Source organism: Etheostoma spectabile, chromosome 22 (assembly GCF_008692095.1).
Source record: "Etheostoma spectabile isolate EspeVRDwgs_2016 chromosome 22, UIUC_Espe_1.0, whole genome shotgun sequence".
Lineage (NCBI taxonomy): Eukaryota > Metazoa > Chordata > Actinopteri > Perciformes > Percidae > Etheostoma > Etheostoma spectabile.
In genome coordinates this window covers 19,060,038-19,082,407 of record NC_045754.1, presented here as the reverse complement: position 1 = coordinate 19,082,407, position 22,370 = coordinate 19,060,038, and the positions used below count along the sequence as shown (strand labels likewise).

The following is a 22,370-nucleotide window of genomic DNA, read 5'->3' as shown; positions in this document are numbered from 1 at the left end:
TAATTTTTATCTAAATAATTCTTAATTTCTGCTTTTCTTACTCAAACATAATTTTCTATGAATAAGGTTTATTGACCATAAATTCCAAAAATAACTGTAAAACTAAAGTAAGTGGTACGTAGTGTTGAAAACGTCAATAAAAAGTGACAAACATTCAAAAAAAACATCAAACGTGTTGAAAAATAGGACAAAAATGCAAGAAAAAGTTAAAAACATTGATAAAAAGCGTCAACAAAAGTGTTGATTTTCTGGAAGACAACACAAGGGTTAAGCAGTATTTATAAAGAACACATTACAAACAAAGCTGGGAAAATTATTAGTGACCCCTCCCATCCAATACACAGCTAATTGGAACTCCTACCTTCAGGCAGTACCAACAACAAATAGAAACATCGTCAAGAAATCCTTCATCCCCAATGCTGTGAAGGCACTAAATAACAGAATGGAATGTAGGGCGGGGCAGACTTCCGGGCTGCAGGTTCTATGCACGGCACAGCAGTTTTAGAAGGCTATATTTATTTAGTTATTAACTTTTGTAAATGTAACTTTTGTAAGTCACTTTTTATGACATGTATTGTCTGTTTTGTTTTACTGTTTGTAATGTCATGTCTCTCTTGTATTCTTTCCTAATATTAATACTTTTTAACAACTCATTTTTAATGAAAAGTTAAAAAATGTTTGAGGTAGACGTTTAAAAATGTTCAAGCCATTGGTAGAAGACTGCATCCAGACTCCAAGTTGATCATTTTGAGCACGATGGTGGGACTGAACACACTGAGAAAATTTCAGAAAGTTTGACAAATGTTATCTGATATGGTCTCATAACTGTGAACAAGGTTTTGCCTCCTCACTGGAAGAAACCCAAAACTCCCTCAATAAAACATCAATCAATCAGTGACTTAACAACCCTTAACAAACCTTCTGCATCTGGACAGCTGGCAGATTTGAAAAAAATAAAAATAAAAAAATAACTTTGTCTTCCTTAGTTCTTTGTGGGAGAAGCCCACACTGAAATGGACTCCACTCATTTTACATCATATGAATCCAAAGAGAGCAGCAGCTTGCTGTAGGTCATTGAACTATATGTAGGTCTGTGGAATTAACTATAACCCCACCCTGTCTTGTTTTTTCTTGTCTTTTCCCCACTATTTCTGTTAAGTCTAACTTGATTTTTAAATATCCACTAGCACTTGTTTGTCAACCAGGTTGGTCTGGTAGGTTATGTGTGCATTTATGTTCTCAGTTCTACCACTTTTTTGTTGTTTTGTTACAGAAAAAGAAGCCGCTATAATGCATCACTGTTTCTACTAGACTTGAAAGACTAGAAAACAAATTCACCGGGGTAAAATAGATTGATAGATTGAGAGATAGATAGATTGACTTTATTAATCCTAAACTGGCCAAACGACTGTGCAGCAGCCGGTATAAGACACACAACATCCATACAGAATTACAAGAAATAATAATAAATACAATTCCAGAACACCTACAAACATATAAGAGAAATAATGATGAATTATTTCACTTAATGAAAAACAATTTATGACAAGAAAAAAATAAAAATGTTCAACCAGCATACATACATTGTATGAATTAAATATATGTAGTCTAAACATGAGTGTGCAATTTTTGCTTTAGAGCAATATTGTAGTAAAGGACATGAAGGCAGTGTGATCTCACACTCAGCTGTGAAATGTTTTATAGAGTTTTATGGTTTGTGTTATGAATGATTTTCTCTAGCAGTCCATTTGACACCAAAGCTCTCGGAGCCAGTGGACCAGTGTGGGGTGGAGAGGGTGGGTTATCCATGATAGATAGCAGTTGGTTCAGACCATAGACCGTTAATATCAATAATATACAGTCTATGGTTCAGACCCACCCGATCACAGAGGAGGACAGAAACGGATCCATCCAGAGGTCAGGTCTAGATTTGCATACTCCAGTCCATAAGGTGGCGCTATTTGTTATGAACCCGAAATTATCATTAGAAGAAGAAGAGCCAAGCGGGAGTGTTTTGTGCATGAAGCTGGCTGCAGCCCAGGGGATGTGAGGTATGCTTATAAATATATCGCTTTAGCTTTGACTTATTTGCTTGCAGACGTATAAGTGGATACATTTATTGTCTTTGAGTTGTACAATAATGTAGAATACGCAACAGAATAATTAAAACCTGGATATTCGCTTCACGTTAAGCTTCGTTCAGATAACGTTATATCTCTGAGCTAAGGTTGGAGCTAACGTTAGCATTGTGTAGTTGTAGTAACTGTCGACAGTAACGTTAGCTACGTGTCTTTACTAAAGAAATGGCAGTTTAACTTAGCCTTGCTGGTCGAAAGACATACACTTTGTTAGAGCATGACTTCGGATATTTTAAAAAATCCTTAAGATGGGATCATTAACTCGGCAATATTCGTTTTAAAATGGTTAAAATATTACTATAAATTAATGTTACTAACATGTAACGTTAACGCTAAGCATGCTTTGCACATAATGTTTTGTTCATCTCATACACGTAAAGGACCACATAACACTGTAATCAAGTCAGTTTGATATGTGGTTAAAGTAAGTTAGCTTAAGTGTGTGTTTAAAGATAGTTAAGATAGATTGAATGATTGTTGTATTTGAGTGCATTACATTGAAAGAGGTGTATCGTTGTGGCGATGGGTCTGGCAATGCGAGACCAGTAAACTGGTATAACAGTAAAGACGATCCATCTCAGTGAATGTTGCTGTCTTAGTGAGCAGTCTGTAAGTGTGGCTTCTCCCTGTCTGCTATCCCACAGGGAAATGGACAAGAATGAGGAACTGGTCCAAACAAACGGCAGTAAGACACTGCTTATCCGCCATTTACCGGCTGAACTCAGCCAGGATGAGAAAAAGGACCTCTTAAAGTATTTCGGAGCAGAAACGGTCAGGGTCTTCTCAAACACGGGTCGTTTGGTAGGTTGTGCTTCACTAAAAGCATTCAGGTCTTGAAATTCATTTGAGTTGCTGTCCATTCTGATCAAGCTTTTCTATCTCTACAGAAACATGCAGCCTTTGCATCCTTTAGAAGTGAAAAGTCGGCAGCAAAGGTGAGTTATCTATGCACATCTTTGTACATATGACATTCAGTGAAAGTATTGCTTGCATAATAATGTGTTTTGTTAATAATTATGTGTTGTGTTAATAACAATGTGTTGTGTTAAAAATAATGTAGACTCAATCTTATTGTATCTTCGTCTGTCATGTATGGTGTTCACTCCCCATTACATCCATTTTAGGCTCTCAGCAGACTCCATCAGTTAGAGATTCTCGATCATACACTCGTTGTGGAGTTTGCAAAGGGACAAGATCATGTCACAGTATTGAAGGATCCACCAGTGTCATACAGGTAAATTGCTTGAATCATATGAATAAAGAAACACTGTTGATTTGCACAGACTGTAGTTATGAAACACATAATGTTTATTTATAAGTTTGCAAATATACACAAATCGGATCAACCACCAGATTACTAACTGAAAGTTAAAAAATTTAAAATGTTGAGAAATCTAAACCTGGTGAGTTTCACTTTGAACATATTCTCATCACCCATTTAAACCAGAATTAAAATAATATCCAAAACACAAATAATGGTGAAAGATGCCATTGAATCCTTTTTGTAACATGTTTACATTTTTCCACAGTGGTAAACAGGGCAGGGAAGAGCAGAAGAAACCGGAAACCAAGCAACCACACATTCCCCTTATAGAGACCGGCATTGCACCTAGCCTTGGGTGAGTGTTGAATGCAAAAAAAAAAAAAAAAGATAATACAAAATCCATTTTAATTCCATTGTTGAATGCATGTCAATATGAGCAACCTCAAAATACAACTATGAACCTGTAAATGAGCATAATTTGGGCGCTTTAAAATGAGATTTTCTAATCGCAAAGGCTACAATTCAATTTTTCAATTCAATTTTATTTATAGTATCAGTTCATAACAAGAGTTATCTCGAGACACTTTACAGATAGAGTAGGTCTAGACCACACTCCAGAATTTACAAGGACCCAACAGTTCTAGTAGTCTCCTCCAGAGCAAGCAACAGTGCGACAGTGGCGAGGAAAAACTCCTTTTAGGCAGAAACCTTGGACAGACCCAGGCTCTTGGTAGGCGGTGTCTGACGGGCCGGTTGGGGTTAGAATGAAGAGTGGCAATAACAGTCCCGAATAAGTAGTAGTTCTTTGTAGTAGGCACAGCAGAGCGTAGCAGGATGAACATGGCATCGCAGGACGTGTAGCGGGACCATGGCGACAGCTGCAAACATGATTTTGGAGCCTCCCTGATTCAAGGAAACATGCTGGGGGGAAAAGAACACAAGGACTCCGGGGAATGACTCCCCAGAGCTAGGTTAGTAACAAGCATTTCTGGGAAATGGATGCACATATATGGAAAGATAGAGGATAGAGGAACTTGGTACATCAAAGGAAGTCCCCAGCTGTCTAAAACTATTACAGCATAACCAGGAGAGACAGGGTAAAGAGAGGAGCTTGGTCAGGCTATTACACTTGGATCATGTGACACACAAGAGTAAAGCAATCTGCAAAAGGAAGCATCAACTTGCCAAGTTGCTGCGCAACGTGAGGTAATGTTGCTATTTCACGAAGAAAAAGAATTCTATTTTTAGTCGCGATATCAGTTGAAAAATAAAATTAGATTATTTTCCCAAATAGTTCAGCCCTACTCAGTTATACATTATTGTCGAGTTAGTGGGTCTTTATATGTCATGTTGAATTCCATTATTTCTTCTTGCCCTGTCTTCTTTGGTTAAAGGAAATTATTTTTTTACATTATAGTCGCCGTTTTTGGCCCTATCTCTCATTACCAAGGCATTACCCACATTATACTTTATACAATTTAATATGCGTTTATGACACATGCTGTCTAAACCTGGTGTTTTCAGTTTGTGTGTGTGTTCCTTGTGTCCAATTAGATGGTCAGAGCGGCATTGAGCGCGCGTCTGTCCTGCCAGTTGGTGGGACCAGGTGGTCTTTGATACCTTTTGCTCCAAAACTGACAGTCTATCCTGCTTTGTGCTAAAATAAAATGTGGATCAGCCACATTTTCAGGATTCAGACCTTCTTGATATGATGCAGTTTGATTATGTACTATTTGTAATACTACTCTGATTGTTTATCCGAAGCCCCTGATATGAATCAAGTTTAATGAGATACCCTGATTGGGCTCCATGTATGTATAGAAATCCATGTGTTATTCTTATTGTGAATAGCAGTAGAGAATTCTGTTGTCCTACAGTTAAAATGCTTAGAGATGTTTCTCTTTATTCTGACAAGAATATTTTCTGGGATAAAACAAAGCAAAGCTTTGTTCTAAAGTAACACTGTCATTAACGACCGCCACAGAATGCATATTTGTGATGTTTTTATATAGACAGGGAGAGATCGCGCCTTGAGTTGAGCGGGCAGTTGTTTTCCCCTCCGGTGGGGACGGGACTTAACTGTGCTCTGTCTCAATGGGTTACCTAATGCAGCTTTAATGCATAGAAGGGATCACTACCATTTATTGCATTAAAGCCGCATTAAAAAAAAACCAACATATTTGATGAAACCGTCGCTGTATCCTGACAGTAGTACATCAAACAGAATATCTGTGAAATCTGTCCTCTGCCTTCCCTAGTGCTTCTAATGTCATTTGTGAGTTTCCATGGCGGCCGACGGAAAACAACCAATCACAGTTGAGGAGTCGACAGATAGACATCACTTGAAAGCACACTAGTGACACCAGTGGACAATTTTTATCCTACACCCAAAATAAAAATGGCTCTTACACTTCCCTTTTTAAGATTGTATTGTCATGTTATTTTTCACCGTGTAGCAAAATATAGTCTGTTCTCCCAAGCATTATTACACAGTTAATAGTTTGTTTTAAATGCAATACATTGAACTAACTCCTGAGTTTTCACTTTTCATCTGCGTCACAGCAGAACTAACTTCTTTGTCATCTAGCCAAGTGGCAGATCAAACAACATTGTACCCTTCCCCCCCCTCTTAAGTCTTTGTTTATTAGGCCTCAGTAGATTTAGATTTGTTCTCTCGTGCCATGCAGAGTCTTGGCTTTATAAAAGTTATTATTATAACACGAGGACAAGCTTTTGTGCTGACAGTGCATTCTGGCCCCAATGTCCCTTAATGGCTGGATTTCACATTGTGTTGGCTGAGTGCTTGTCATCTAAAGAATAAGCGACCTAACTGAAGCTCACCGCCTGGACCACATATTCATGCGTCTCCATTATTTTTGACATATTTTGTGAGTTAAGTGAAGGCGATATTGTATTTTAGGCAGAGAATTGCAGCTACAGAGTTTCCATTTAAGTAATTTTGTCTTTTCCTCTCACTCTCTCTCTCTCCTACAGGTTGAATTTTCCATTGAATCCCACTTTGAAATATTTATACCCCCCACCTTCTAATAGCATTCTGACAAATATAACACATGTCCTCATCAGTGTGCCAAAGTTTTATGTTCAAGTGAGTATATCATTTTATCTTACTCCAATACCTTCACGTCTTTGATATGCATATGTTGGTAATCTGTGTGTATTGTATTTGTATTTTTTGTTCTTTTCATGTTCTCCCTCTGTTCAAACTTTCCTTTATTAGGAAGTGGGAATTTGTACAAAAAATGCAAATGTGACAGCATTTCCAGCCTTCAAATTCATATTGTAAAATGGAGATATGAACATCCCAGAGCTTTTTTGAACTGTATCCAACCTCTTAAAGATCAAACAGAAAACATTTGCCTTTTAAATTTCAATTTGGGGTGCAAGTATTAATAATAAACCATAAGTGGGAGGCATGAGTTATGGGTTTAACATTTTCCTGGGAGCCGTGCTGCCTGGATTTACATTGCTGCTACTTCCAGTGTTGGCGTCTTGGTGGTGCTAGTGTGTTGCTGAGAAGCCGCCTTCATGCTCAGCCTCACCACTGGTTTCTCACCTCAGCCTCAATCTCAGCTTGATCCTTGTATTTTAAATGAAAATGCAAAAGCCTTGCAATCTGTTTTACATAGGCTGCCTGTTTTGAGAGAAGCAGTATATTTATACTACCAGCTCCCACCCAGCTTTTGGTGTGAATCTTCAGACACAACTATCACAGTTCTAACACTCCTATCTCCAATTATACAGGTACTACATCTGATGAACAAGATGAATTTACCATGTCCTTTTGGCCCAGTCACTACCAGACCCCCCATGGTAAGCTTGTATACATTATTGTTGGATAAAGAACAACAGGCTGTGTTGTGATAGATAGATAGATAGATAGATAGATAGATAGATAGATAGATAGATAGATAGATAGATACTTTATTCATCCCAAAGGATATTTTATGTTATATAGAGGCCAGTATTCAAATGTGTGAAAGAAAAGGAACTCAACTATTGAGGTCAACCAGCTCCTATATTTAGAGGACCATCAACAAGCAGTGGCTTATTGATTTAGGAGTAACACTCGAAAGATTACATGTAAAAATATAAATTAAAGTTAGTTTCCTAACTGCATCCGCAGAAGCCCATGTGTGAGCATTCACATTATGTGAGTACAGTACGTGGAAAGCCCTTAGTGCTGAAGGCAGACAGCAGACAAGCTTGTGTTTCTATGAAGCTAAAACAGATGTTCCTCTTGATGGGATGTTGAAAATGCCAGTTTAAGTAAACAATCTCTTGCCAAGCATATAACATTTGCTTGGTCCAACTCCTAAAAGGTGAACATTTATGGTTTTGCTTTGTCTTACTTGAGATTAAAATAACTAACTTTCTTCAGCTTTTCCCTCTTTTTATGACAAAATGAGCAATTAGAAGACATCACCTATTGTCTAGCATTTCAAGAATCGAATGATCCATTTAAGAAATAATCATCACATTTATTGTTAATGAAAATATATCGCGGGTGCGGCCCCATTTCTTGTTAAAGGCAAAATATATGTCAAACCATTCAGAATGAAGTATTGTGGTGCTGCAGAGACGTCCCGGCCTACAAATTGTATCCTACAGACTAAAGAAAAAATCTTTGTTTTGTACAGATCTATAAATCACACTATAAATCATTCATGTTTTAGATTTTAATATTTTTCAATGAGAATGATGATACAAAAATGATCATTCCCTCTAATACCGTGAATCATATTGCAATCGCAATGTCAGTCAAAATAATTGCAATTGGATAATTTTGTCATCGTGCAGCCATACCCTGCTGTGATAGTGAACATGTGGCCGGCCATGCCTTAAATGTCTTATCAATTATACTACAATAAATCCTAGTTTTGACCAATACTTACCAGGTACCATGGCAACAACTACGCTCTGAAGTCTGTCAGTTGAACACAGAGGCATTTGTAAGCTAAGCCACGTTGTTTTGTTTCCTGCAGTTTGACGTGTTGCCTCCTGCGCCTCCCTTCCCCATGCCTCCTCCCTTTCCTCCTGATTATCCCCCGCTACCAGAGGAGGAGATGGAGCTGTCCAGTGGACAAGAGTCGGAGTATGAGAGTGGGGAAGACGAAGACAAGGAGAGGTAAAGAGCAGTTTGAGAGGACTACTCTCCGCATGAACATTTTATTGAGACAAAGGAATTGACTTTTTTTCATTACTCTGCCAGTAGATCCAGTGTGTCAATGTATCATTCAGAAGTTAAAATGTTTAAGTGGCTTGAAGAGAAATGTATTTAAATTCCAATGGGTGGGCATTTTTTATTTTTTCCCCTCATTCCCTATGCTTGCTTTATTTCAGGATTGCTCGTCTGATGGGCCTGGTCAACCAAGCATGCAAGAGACCCTTGAGACCAAAAACAGCTTCAAAGAGAAAGAAGCCCAAGATCAAGGATCTACTCTATGCTCCCAAACCTGACTCTCAGAGGTACACCAAAGGCACTCATGCATGTCCCAGTCCTCACACAAGGACAGTATTCATGAGCAACTTAAAAAGCAGGACAAAAACCTCTAGGCAATAAGTCTTTCTCATAAAGACAGCCTTCCGTGGCTCAGAGACTTATTGTTTCAGCACCACACACACACACACACACTCTCACACACACACACACACACACACACACACACACACACACACACACACACACCACACCCTTAATGACAGACCACAAACTATAAATACACCCACAGCTCAGTGTTTCGCGGCAACATGTATGTGGACAGGGAAATATCTCAGGTTGACCAGAACAAAATATCCCGACCCTTAAGCCACTCAGGAGCCAGGTTTATTGTTGGGGCTTTTTAGAGGCTGCTGTTGAGGGAGTGGTGATTGTCTCTGCTGTCCTCAGTGCTCCAGTGCTGCAGCCCTCCGACGTGTTTGAGCAGCCCCACCCCGCTGGGCAGAAGAAAATTGAATTCCACATTTTGGTTCCAGAGGTGGCAGCCTTAGTGGAAGGAAGTGTGCCAAGTCAACCTGATGATGAAGGCAGAGGTGAGGGCTCAGCTTCCCTGTTTTAACACTTCTTTTCACTTCTTTCAGTTTAGGATTATTTTCATAACTACATAGTCTGTTGATTTTATTTTTTATTAATTCATTCATTGTTTGCTGACTGTGAAAAACGTCCATAACAATTTCCCATAACCCAAGGTGATGTCTGTAAAGTTCTTTCTTTGTCTAAACAACAGTTAAAATCCCCAAAAATACTCCATACACAGTGATATAAGAAAAAAAGAAAAGCAGCTACTCCTCGTGTTTAGGACACTTGAATTAGTGAATATTTGGCCTTTGTGCTTGTAAAAAGATTACTCAGGTTCTGGTTAATGACTACTAGTAACACTCGCAAGATGACATATAAAAATAGAAAATGTAAAATAGAATCAACAAAATCTGGGAGATCTGTAGAATTTGTAATAACTTCATGAGATATCGCTTACACTGACTGTGGGATTATAATCTCAATAAATCACTTGGTGGATTTAAGGTCAATGTCGACCCATTATTAGTATGGCCAATTATTGGCTGCGATATTCAGCATTTGCCAATTGTCTGAATCACGTTTAAAATAAATAAATAAAAAATAATAATTTGTATTACTGATGCATGCTTGCAGAAACAGAACATGTCACTTAGTTCTGTTGCTTGCTTGCTTTTTGTAGTTTAATTGCAAAGATTTGTGATCTCTGCTGCATTCTTAAGCGAGTGCTCAGGGAAACTTCTATCAACCCACCGCCTCTTTTTAACTGCGAAACTTTGAATATATTCGAGTAATTCTCACCGAATCTTCAGTGCCCCCAAAATGGTATCCAGGACAGCCCTTAGTAGACTTCAAGTCTGCCCCAATCTTGATTGATGCACTACAGAAAAGGTCTAAAAGTGCTGTAAAAGTTGCCTTTTGTAGCATTTAGGTAAACAAATGTTTTGTTTTGGAGTTTGCGTTATTCTAAAGTATGACAATTGACTGCAAAGGTAAATTGGTTGCAGATATCAGTTATTGCCCCTGAAAAAGCCATATCACCCCTAGTTAGATCCTTAGTTTCATCATTAATCTGTTATAGAGCATATGCATATCGGGAAGGAATTTAGTCCCAATACAGATAAGGGCCGGAACAAATAGGCTAAATTGTAATAAGTAACACAAGAAGGCTTCTTTTACAATTGGCTTGTACGTATAAATCATCAATACTATAGTCAGCATATACATCTGGGGGGGGGGGGAGGTCTGTATGAAAAGTGCACTGCTTTTTGTCTTTTGCACCATAAGGATTTTATTAATACTATACATCATGTTTATTATCACATTGAAGCAGAAGGTGCTATTGACATAAGTTAAAGCCCGTACCATGGGTGAAGTCAGAGCCAAGTGTTACACAGCAGTATATCACAACAGAACCTGGCACCGAAAAGGTTTTACCATTATCTGTATGAGAAAATGTCATTGGGGGCACAGTCTGTGTTACTTGTCAGCTGTGCAGCTCCCCGTTTGCCTTATCTCTCTTCTCTCTAGCTACAACTTCACTCCCTGCCAAGCCCCTGAGAAGTAAAATAGATCTCAAAGTCAAACACAAAAGATTTTCTAAAGGCAGGGGAAAGATAAACTATGACAGGTGGCTTTTTGGATTAGTTGGTTTTTTTTTGGGGGGGGGGGGGGGGCGGTGATCCGATAAACAAGCTATTTAAATGGAAAGGGGAGGTGGGGGACAGATAAGGAGGATAATTTTGAAAGCAGTGATCTAGTTCTCTGCCAAGAGTGTATCAGAAAAGCTCCCCAACACTTCTTGCTCCAGTGCACGCTCACATACACCTTATGTGGATAACAAGCTTTCCCCCCCCCCCCCCCCCCCCGGATTTGTACAGGCTCACTGCTCTTAGTAATTTCATCTACAACGTGTGTGCACTCCTCAAAAGTCTGCCAGAGTTATCCTTCCAACTGCCTTTCAAACCCATGTTTGCTAAACAGGATTGGATTTTGATTTGAATACAGTTCTTCATGACAGAGACTGATGTACTTATTCCTCACTCTGCAGACCTTTGAATTATCAGCGCAACAATATTAAACCCCAACAAAGAAATCATTATTAGGGTTGCAACTAACGAATAACCAAGTATATGCTTCTGTCAATTATTTTCTTGATTGATTAGATGTTTGGTCTGTAAAATGTCAGAAAATGGTGAAACATGTCAGTCAGGGTTTCCCAAAGCCCAAGATGATGTCTTCAAATGTCTTGTTGGTCCACAACTCAAAGATATTCAGTTTACTGTCACAGAGGAGAGAAGAATCTAGAAAAATTCTAAGAAGCTGGATTCCGATATTGTTTTACTTACTAAACCGATTAATTGATTATCAAAATATTTGGCGATTAGGATAATAGTGTACAACTAATCGATTCATATTTGCTGCCCAAATTGTGGAAGTGTAGTGATTAATTCACCATGTGCTATTGTTAGTCACTTTGAAAACTTCCATCTGTCTTTATGCTTGAGGGAGTGTCCTCTTCCGGTTTTGTATCATAAAGAAATCCAGTGTGCATCCAACTCAATGGCACATAATATGAAATACTGTTTAGCTGCTGCCAGTGTTTTTTGCCAGATTGAATGTAACGTGTTCCAAGCTATTTGTTTGGCTGTGACTCTTAAATTACCTTGTGGAAAAACCATATGTAAACTTTTGTTACGTAAGTTCAGTTTAAATGTAAGTAGGTTTTGCCAAAGAGTGCTAAGAGTTTGTTTGCACCTCTGTGTCTCTTCAGAAGTGGTTGAGAGGGAGCTCAGCCCCAGCAGCAGTCGGGAAGTGGCAGAGGCCGAGGGTTTTGGGAAGCTTTACCCGAGCGCCCAGCCGTCCCAACAGCAAGAGGAGCACAGCGACGAGGAGCAGGATCTCCCCTCAGACGTCATCTCCAGAAAGGAGCTGGAGAAAGGACGCCTGTCAAGAGATGGTAAACTTGACCTTTTCAAACACCATGGTGAATCAGTGGTTGGCACCTTCCACTTACAGTAAAGAAGGCTCCGAGTCCAAACTATGGGGTGATTCTGGGTGGCGTTTGCCTGTTTTTGCCATTTTTGTGTAGGTTTACTGGGTGCTTCCATTTACTTCCACCTTAAATACATGGATGTTAGTATCAGGAAAGTGATATCATAAGTGAAAACAAGACCTTAAGACTTTAGTTTTCAAATCAGAGAAAGAAATATTAAGATAGGAGTTTATTGATCCGACACTGGGGAAATTCCCTTATCACAGCAGGTCAAATGAAACACGACAAATCAGAAAAATTAAAAAAAATAATGGTAATTGAATTACAGAAAGCCATACATTGTTAGGGAAGTGCTTCCAATAATAATCCAACCATCCTTGTAATGCTGCATATTGCAGATAGATCCTGTACCATAGTGAACATATCAACTGGAGAAGTTAACGTTCCCTCACACAAATCCTGTTCTGTGTAGAAGGGATGCAAGAAGAATGGAAGCAGCAACAGTGGTTGTTTGAAATGCATATTAGAGAGATTTGGCTGGCAGTGTGAGCAGTGAGAGCCATCATGGCTGAACAAAAAGGAAAACAAATCCTGTTTTGAATAGTGCTTTGGTTGTAAAATGTAATTTTTGAAACGCGTCGCCACCTGAATCGGCGTTTAAGGATAGTTGTTTGTTTATTTACAAAAAAAACTTATTTCTATAATGATAATCTAAAAACAAAATAAAAGTGAATCTGCTGAAAGTGTATATGCGGAAACAATTCAAATTTGGGAACATTTCTAAATAATTGATTAGTAACAGAACTGTTAAGTGTAATTCTTTGTTCTTTCTTCCACTGATACACTGGGTTCAGGCAGTTTTCCATTCAAATACAGTACACACCAGTAAACACCATATGACGTGTCCAAGCCAGATCTAAAATGAACTGGCTGCTAGGTGTTCAGATCAGACATGTAATCATTGCTTTAATATCTTTCACATCTCTAGCCTAGTTCTTTAGTCCACTATGTCTTCAAATCAAACATTGAGTTGCAGTGACTTTGAATTTGACTTTGTATGTATGTATGTATGTATGTATGTATGTATGTATGTATGTATTGTATGTATGTATGTATGTATGTATGTATGGGCAGCTCTGTGATGGCCCTTTGTACCTGTTTTTGAAATGCACCGCGCATAACATTTTTTCTTCTTCTCTTTTAAAACAGAGATAAAAAGGATGTCTGTGTTTAAAAATTATGAACCGGGTGAGCCAACCTGCCGACTGTACGTGAAGAATATTGCAAAGCAAGTGGAAGAGAAAGTAGGTCCATTTATGGCACTTTACCCACTTTGGTTTACTGGATATATGGTGCTTTATTGGAGTTGTCATTTATTTCCATGTCATCGTATGTCATTTTGTGTCATTCTATGTCAATGTTACATTTTGCAATGGTGTTTTAAGATGACTTTAAGATTATTTCTAATATATAATATTCATCATTTGTCTTCCAGGACTTGAAGTACATCTATGGGAGATACGTCAACCCCTTGTCAGAAGCCGAGAGAAACATGTATGTTGACAGCAATCCACATGATCTTGACCTTATTGACATGGCTAGCGTGTCACTTCACCCCAATTGATCTTCATGAGCTATTTTTGACTCTTGCAATTTGTCACTTTCCTTTGAGAGTTTGTAGTAATTCATGCTGACTGTGTGTTGTTATTATTAAATATCTAACCTGACATAGAGATCACGAGGGACGTTTAATGTTCGTGCATCAGCAGTACTTCAAATGAATATTCCACCTGAGTCATCAGACCGAGCTTATGTCGGGTAGAGGCTCTGAACACAGATGTAGGTGATTATAAAAAAAAAAAAAAAAAGAAAAGAGAGAGAAGCAATTCTGCCCTCTGGTCCTCTAAATTGTGGATTCTTTTTTCCCTGCTTGAGGGTTACTACAGTTTAAGTTAGTCAGTAAATTTCTTACAAATAAAAATGTAAGCAAATAATCCTAAACAGTGTTACCACATCATAGATGTCCTGTCTTCACCCAAAAGTTTGCAGGTTTGAACTTCAACCAAACACAGACAGTACTGAACAGTTACTAATAGAGTTTCATTGATGTGCATAATTCATGTTTCCATTGGTCCTATGGTCAGTTTTACCTCAACGTAGGTTGCTGTCATTAACCTGTATTCATGTTGAATTTGTCATGGAATCATAAAACAATGATTGGGACAGCCTGGCTGTCTGTGGCAGTGCGGCACATGGTTGACAACCAGTGTTTTACATGGTTACAGGAGCAGCAAATGAGATCTTCCTTTGTAACACTGAACAGCTTCATGATAATGTTGACCTGGCTAGGCCGCAAGCCCGGAGTGATAATGATGTGTCCCTGCTTTGTTGTTTTTTTTTCTCCTCAGGTTTGACATTGTGTTAATGAAGGAGGGGCGGATGAAAGGGCAGGCCTTCGTAGGACTCCCCAGTGAGCATAGTGCAGAGAAAGCCCTGCGGGAAACCAACGGCTACGTTCTCTATGACAAACCCCTCGTCGTCGTATCCTTTTTACTCGCTCTCGCAAGATGAAACGAGGACGAAATCCCAGTTTATTTAATATGGTTCAGTTATTTGGAGGAGTTGGCACGCATATTTGTATATGAGTAGTTTGTTTTACTGCTACAATGTTTTAATTATTAATTACCCAAAAAATCTATTCAATGAGAGGAATGTCCATTTGCAAACATAAGCTGTTAGTGGAGACACATTTTTTGGAGGACAGCTACCCTAAAACATAAAACTAACATGTACCTAGCAAGTCTGGGTTCAGTTTGTTGTGTAATAACCACCTAGTGTTTCATCTCACTGGGTGATTTTATTTTGAATTTATGAAACATAACACAGTGTGTTCTAGTACATGGAAAGGTGAGCACTTAAGAAAAGAAGGATATAGAGCTGGTGTATACTAATCCACTGAATATACTTAAAAGGTCAGTTCAGAGGTGGTGTGTGATGATTATTAGGTGGACACCTACCATCACAGATGTGTTGTTGGCTTTGGTCCTCCATGCCTTCAGGAGGACGAGGACTAATTTCAGTCAACCCTGCCCCACCACCTGCTCCTTCTCAGCCCAACACCGATAATTGCACATCAACCTTTGAACTTGTCTAATAGAACAAGGCTATTGAATTTGATGGCGTTTCAACGTGCACCCCCAGAACCAATTAGCTCAGCGGCAGCATGTTCATCTCAGAGTTTAAAGAGTAAACAGCAAAGTCCTGCATGTAGCTATATTCTAGGTAAAGTGACAGCTTAGACATTTGTCAGCATTCAGCCATTTGAGAGGTGGTTTTGAAACTTGAAATTTGCTTTGCTAACTAGAATTTGTTGGGTTCTAGAGTTTTAGGTATTGTATGTTGGATGCACAAACGGCTCTGTCTTGCAAATATTTTTGCTTGATAAAAGGGCTCTATGGTTTCCTGTGAATCCCCCGTGTTTGGGTAAGCTATCTGAAGCTGTGTGGGAATCAGAGTGGGAATGTGTGAATCTTCCCCACTACCAATAATTACTGCTACTTGAAGTAATAACTGAATAGAATAGAAATACATTAAGTGGCTTATGCCAGCCATACATGGATTCAAAACTGAGGGGACGCCTGGGTAGCTCACCTGGTAGAGCAGGCGCCCATATATAGGTGTTTGCTCCTCAATGCAGTGTTTGGCTCTGACCTGTGGCCCTGTGCTGCGTGGCGTTCAACCCTTTCTCCCCCCCTTTCATGTCTTCAGCTGTCCTATGTAAATGGGGGCCTAAAATAGCAGTTAAGCAGTCCTAGTCAGAGGACAGCCGGTGCCAGTTTAGATTCCCTATAATGATTTTTTCAGCGCTAGCTAGAGATGTATGGCACTTGCCAGAGAATCCTCAAACAGCCTGCTACTAAAATTATTGAGCTGGAAGAACAACCTGCACGACATACTAGTAGTTTTAAGTGTAAGGTTTATTAAGAGACAGCACTACAGTGACAGCCTTTCACACATCTGTCTCCTCTCTCTTCATGTAACACGTCACATTGGCTGATCATCTGGAATCTATGTGAATGACAGTAGCTGTCACTGAGTAAGTGAGACAACCTCAGAAAAGCAGGGGACCCTCTTAAAAGGTCCATTTTTGGCCAGCAGTCTCTTCTGGCATCTATGAGCAAACAGCTGTGACCTTTTCACAAATTAAATTCATATGAGTCGGCAAGTGTCAAAAGGAAGAGGGCCCCTCTGGCTTAAAGCTGCCGCATACAGCTCGGGGAGTGAAACAAGTTCGTATGAGTATTGTATAAAATACTAGTCGGATTTTCCATCTTTGGATCGCTGCAGAAAGCTGAAATTTCTTGCTTTTCAGCAAGGTTGTTCTTTTTGTGTATATTTTCTGTGGTACATTTGTAGAGAAAGAAAGCTCTGTATTTGTTGATGGCCAAATTACAATTCTAAAGGTAGAGATTCCTAATGGGACCAGATGTAGGAGCAGATTTGTTGCCAGTAAAATATTATATTTTTGATCAACCAGCTTTACTTAAAGTGTTCATATTATGCTTTTTTGCCTTTTCCCTTCCCTTTATTGTGTTATAAATCTTTTTGGTGCACGTTATCGGTTTACAAAGTGAAAAGGTCCACCCGAAAGGGACTTGCCATCTCCAACAGAAAACACTGTTCATAAACAGCTCTATTGTAGTCCAGCCTTTACTTCAGTAACACATGTGATAATGCTCGCCTACCTGCTAGCGTGGCTTGCCCTCATACTCTCCTCCTGACTGGCTAGAAGTCCTTACCTAGCTACTGTGCATGTGTGACTCCCAACAGAGCTGGAACCGAAGTGTGATTCCTCACTCTGTAGCTAAAACAGACATAAGGTGAAAAGAGGAGCTGCAGCAATGTGTTTTCTTTGAAATTAAACCATGTAAACCTATTCTGATATGACCTCCAAATACAATTATGAACCTGTAAATGAGCATAATATAAGCACTTTAAAAGCAGCTAAATGTCTTTGCCTGGAAAAGAAGATACTCTATTAAGTGAGAGTAAACCTTTTGCTTATTTAATGGAAATGTGTGTTGCCTACCGACCTTGACTATATATTCACAGCAATTTGCTAGATCTGCCAGGCCAAAAGAAGACACCACAGTAACCAAGAGAGGACCAAAACAACGGTGAACTCAACAGGTGAGTAAGCCACTAGAGCATTGGGTGAGGCAAAAAGAGAACATTCAAATGAAAACCCGATTCCTCATCACGTCATAGTGTATCTGTTCTGTGTGTCTAAATATAGAACAAGCCTTATTATTCTTGTAATGGTGTTTTCTTTTTACATTTTGTGTTTACACTTTATTTACTCAAGATGCCAAGACTTGATATTGTGGCCCAGCAGAACCATTTGTATCCTTGTTCTGGCATATATCCTTTGCAGAGAAAAAAAGAAAATGGGGAAGTTTATTTGTAGTTATTGTGGCCCAGTTGGAACTTGAAACAACTTGACTTGTATTCATGTAGTCTAAATTTAAAACAAGTACCGTGCTTTGTTTCTGTAGCTTATTGTCTTTTACAGTATGTTCTCTGAAATACTTTAAGTGTAGACTCTGTAAACATGTGCTATTTTGGAGTCTCTCAAACTTCTCTTTACACTTCTCTCTGCCTTGTTTGACTGAATTTCAGGTGATGGTCGTCAGATGTCATCTTCTTCTTTTATAACTAAATAAAAAAAAAATATTTTATTGAGATAACTTTTTGTCATGTTTTCTTCCAGTAACAGCTTGAAACATCTGTCACCATGTAAAGGTTCACTTCAGTCATAACTGATTATCTTTAGGCCCAAACTTAAATGTCCTGACAGCAGAGTAAACACAGACTGAGGAAGCTATATGCGATCTAGATTGGCCCTGCAGCAGATGGTACGCTGTCAACACAGTGGAAAAACCACAGTCCTGAGGAGACGGCAAACAAACCCAACAGACTGCAGTCTGTAGGAAATTGCTGGGACTGGGTTAGCTTACCTTTACAATCCCTGGCTGGCCCCATCTGTCTGATAATAGAGAGTAAACCTTCTCCCCTCAGCAGCCATCATAACTGAAGATTTGGAAATCAAATTGGTTTTTGTCCCCTTTTGGTGTAAGCAATACTGGCGCAGTACTTGGCGCACGTCAATCACAGCTAAAAAAAAATGTGTGGGGCGTCGGATCTTCTGCCCCACATTGCCACTTAATGCCGCGCATTGTTTTCCCTGCTGTGGTGAGCGGCTGGCTGGATTCAGTTTAACACTGCTTTGGTGGTTTGACGACGGACCTAAAAGCAGCACCACCTTATTATTATTATTATTATCATTATTATTATCATTATTACAATGCATCAGGTTCCTTCACTATCTTCCCATGTTTTAGCTGGGAGCTGAAAAAGGTCTCCGTTCTCAACTTGCCCACTCAAAGTAATAGAAATGTGAGCATCAGAGAAACTAAAACTCTAAAAAGATTTGCCCAATTTAATAGCTTGATGCCTAGTTGTTACTAAATACTAGTCTAAATACTCAAATGATAGGTCACATTGGCCTTTGTGCAATGGATTTTTCAAGTGTCCTGGTTTGCTTTCTTGTTAGCCAATCCAGTCATGTGTTGGTGGTACCATGCATTTGCTTGCTAATGCCGTTTTAGAAAACCATTTAAAACTGCATTTGGGAAAATTTACAATGGAATATTGTTGCATTTAAAGGAGTGTGAGCACTAGGGCGTAGTCTTTGTGGGACTGTAAGATGAAGACTTATTTTATTTTTGAAAGATTATTTTTTGGGCATTTTAGGCCTTTATTTGACAAGATAGCTGAAGACATGAAAGGGGGGGGGATGACATGCAGCAAAGGGCTGCAGGTTGGAGTGGAACCCAGGCCCCCGGCTTCTAAGAGTAAACCTCTACATATGGGCACCCAAGATGAAGGCTTTGACCCAACAAATCCAGTTTAGTTTAATTTAGAACAATTTAATGCTCAAAATGTCACAAATGTGATGTCAGTTGTTACTTTATCGGAACCTCATCCAGGTTGACCATCTTCCGTTCCAACTTTTCTTAGTTATGTTGCAGCTCAGACATCCCGTCGCTCCAAAGTCCAACTAACTGCTACATTTGGAATCCCTTTGAATTATATTACTGCATGGAAATCATTCAGAAAGTAGCTATTTGAATGAACTGACGAGCCAAAAGGCAGCAATATCATCACAGCTCTTGTCATGTAGCCTTTGTTACGCGTGTCCCTGTTCAGATCTGACCGCAGTGGGGAAGTGTTTTAAAGATAGTGGGTCTCCTTTAGAAGAAGTAATATTGCACTATAAAAACCTTCTTGTAATTGATTCTAATTTAAATGAGAATTCCGGTGAGTTTCAACATGTAGTTCTTTTGATTGTAAATTTGGAGTGCTGTCAGCAGAGAGAAAAATGAAATCTATTGGTGCTGTCTACATCGAGGTATCCTGCTAGAGTAAGCCCCCAACAGGCGTAAACAGGGCAAGTTTTCAACGTGTTTTTAGCTTCTAAACATGCTCAAAATGTCGTTACAAGTGCCTGCACCTGTGCAGTGATTCCTTCTGATTGAACACAGTGAATCTGACTGCTGTAGATGTGACAGAAAGGCAAAAAAATTGTGTTAATTCAGCCAGTACACATACCTGTGGTTATTTCTTGTTTTCTGGTGAAGTCCACACATTTTCTGTCACTGTGATACACTGTGTTCACTCTGAAGGAATCACTGCACATGGGTAGGCACTGGTAATGAAATTTTGAACATGTTAAAAACATGTTTATAACTTGCCCTGTTTAAGCCTGTTGGGTGCTATGCTAGCAGGAGGATAACACGGTGTTGGCAGCGCTGATTGGTTTCATTTGTCTTGCTACTGACAGCACTCCAAATTTCCAAACAACAGAGCTACTTGTTAAAATTGACTGGAATTCTCCTTTAACTACCAACTGTACACTTATATAAAATTGTTCTGAAAAGTCCCCCCCCCTCTCTCTCTCTCTCTCTCTCTCTCTCTCTCTCTCTCTCTCCACTATAATGCAGATCATTACACACACACACACACACACACACACGCACACACACCACACACACACACACACACACACTGCTACCACCTACTAACTGTATGTTGGAATGTGAATCTGTATGCCAGTGTCACTGACCTTAAACCAAACGCCTTTTCAAGCAATACCACTTTTGCAGACAAATTTCCAAAGTCAAAATGAAATTATTAGTTTTGCTAGAGTTGGGGTTTGCTCATGTCGTCTCAATCGTTTCATGCGGTGGTCATAAAGCTAAATCCGAGCTTTCCTAAGGCAGTGTATTTCCCATCTTGATGCTCCGATAAAATGAAATGTGTTTGATATTATCTTAAGTTTTAAGGCTTGGTAGTACATTCGTCTATTCTGTGACTAAAAAGTCATTGACTTCATTCCAGATTGTCTTTAGATGTGATATGGTGTCAGACTTCAGTCTTTTCAAAGCATTTTTGGAGTCTTCTAGTGTATTGTAGTCATAAGTTGACACAGCACAGGCAATTTGCATCACATACTGTAACCATGTTTCATTAGATGTCCACTTCATGTGAGAGCACAGCGACTGCATGATTTAACAGGACGACAATCTGCACGTGTGGGTTAATGGTGTGTGATTGTGATATCCTACAAAGGGGTAATCACCATTATTAAACAATTATCTGAGCCTCCTTTAATTGCAATATAAGAGTCCAGAGCATGTTGTGTGTATCTTATAACTTTATCTATTGATTTACGGCAATGGTTTCCAGAAATAGGCGGCCTGTTTTTTTGCATGTAATATGGGAGATCCATTGCATTCCTCCTGATTTTACTTTTTTGTAACTTCTCTATAAAATTATGGTTCATTAAGTCCCAGGCAGCCTTGCTCATGAGATCAGCCTCTCTCTGGTTAAGATCCAGGCCCACGGAGTTATCAATCACATGTGCTCGTCTGGTCCGACCTGCGGCTCATACGTCAACGCCAGAATAAGGGAGGAGTTCCCATCTGTGCCCTGCTCTGCCCGCCATCTCAACGATGACAAATGTGCCAGCCGCAGTGGAAATATTGAGAGTTACCAGGGCATTTATCAGGTAACATTTGAACAATTTGAAAGATAACCTTTTGTAAGTGGACGCAGATAAAGATGTATGTTCTGCCTTTCCTCTGCACAGGCTCTGTCTCGGTTTAATACTGCAGCTACCCAGAAGTAATATCGTGATAATATGTTTCTTATTTTGAGCACAAGCAGGTGTGCAGTCTGTTAGCTGTATGGAGCCTGTGGATGCCAGCGTACATATGGAGGCCTTCACAGTGTTGGACCTTATGCACATGTGGCCTATTTTTTGCTTCAGCTCTGTAAAAATCAACCTTCATTTCTGCCTGTGTACTGTATATCATGTGTATAAATCAAGTGCAGTGTTTACGCATGATCAGTGCCACGTGGATTCTGCAGCTGCAGAATTATCTGCAGATTTAAAAAAAATAATGCTCAGAATGTAAACATATCTTAACCCAAAGCAGAGAAACAGTCTGTTACATTCTGCAGATTTTCATTTTGGATCACTACTGAAAACTAAGAAAATCTGCAGATTTAATTTCGTTCTATTTAAAATCTTTGTTTAACATGTTAAGAAAATGGCAGGAGCACTCCAGGCAACATAAACATGCCCCGGGTCATATGGTCCGTCTGTCTCCAGACACCTCCAATGACGGCTTTTATGTCTGAATTTAGCCTACCTGTGGGCATCTTGTCAAGGTTTGGTTGGGCCTGGTGCAATGCAAGCTTCTGTTTTTACTGAAACTGAATACTGATGCACGTACAAGTCACTAAACATCACCTTGTCAATCAGTCGGTCCATTGATAGGTCTGGCGATGCGAGACTCCATTGCCCATGCGCCT

At 39.4% G+C, this 22,370-nt stretch overlaps 1 protein-coding gene across 4 annotated transcripts; it reads left to right on the top strand.

The window, feature by feature from the left end:
- Nucleotides 1-1,989: 1,989 nt before the first annotated feature.
- rnpc3 (RNA-binding region (RNP1, RRM) containing 3) lies at nucleotides 1,990-17,874 on the top strand. 4 transcript variants are annotated; one of them, XR_004327532.1, is made up of 16 exons: nucleotides 1,990-2,042; nucleotides 2,780-2,939; nucleotides 3,026-3,073; nucleotides 3,263-3,372; nucleotides 3,668-3,757; nucleotides 6,397-6,508; nucleotides 7,165-7,233; nucleotides 8,406-8,548; nucleotides 8,764-8,889; nucleotides 9,311-9,453; nucleotides 12,210-12,395; nucleotides 13,641-13,739; nucleotides 13,927-13,985; nucleotides 14,840-14,972; nucleotides 17,544-17,621; nucleotides 17,797-17,874. XR_004327532.1 is itself a non-coding variant. In XM_032504138.1 (16 exons), exons 2-15 carry the CDS (start codon nucleotides 2,787-2,789, stop codon nucleotides 17,610-17,612), a joined length of 1,533 nt encoding a protein of 510 aa, XP_032360029.1. In that variant the 5' UTR covers nucleotides 1,990-2,042; nucleotides 2,780-2,786; the 3' UTR covers nucleotides 17,613-17,621; nucleotides 17,797-17,866. The 4 variants fall into 4 exon arrangements, 3 of the variants coding, with proteins under 3 accessions (XP_032360029.1, XP_032360027.1, XP_032360028.1); XM_032504138.1 differs by having other exon boundaries at nucleotides 12,213-12,395; nucleotides 13,641-13,735; nucleotides 17,797-17,866; XM_032504136.1 differs by having other exon boundaries at nucleotides 1,991-2,042; nucleotides 13,641-13,735; nucleotides 17,797-17,866.
- Nucleotides 17,875-22,370: the final 4,496 nt, after the last annotated feature.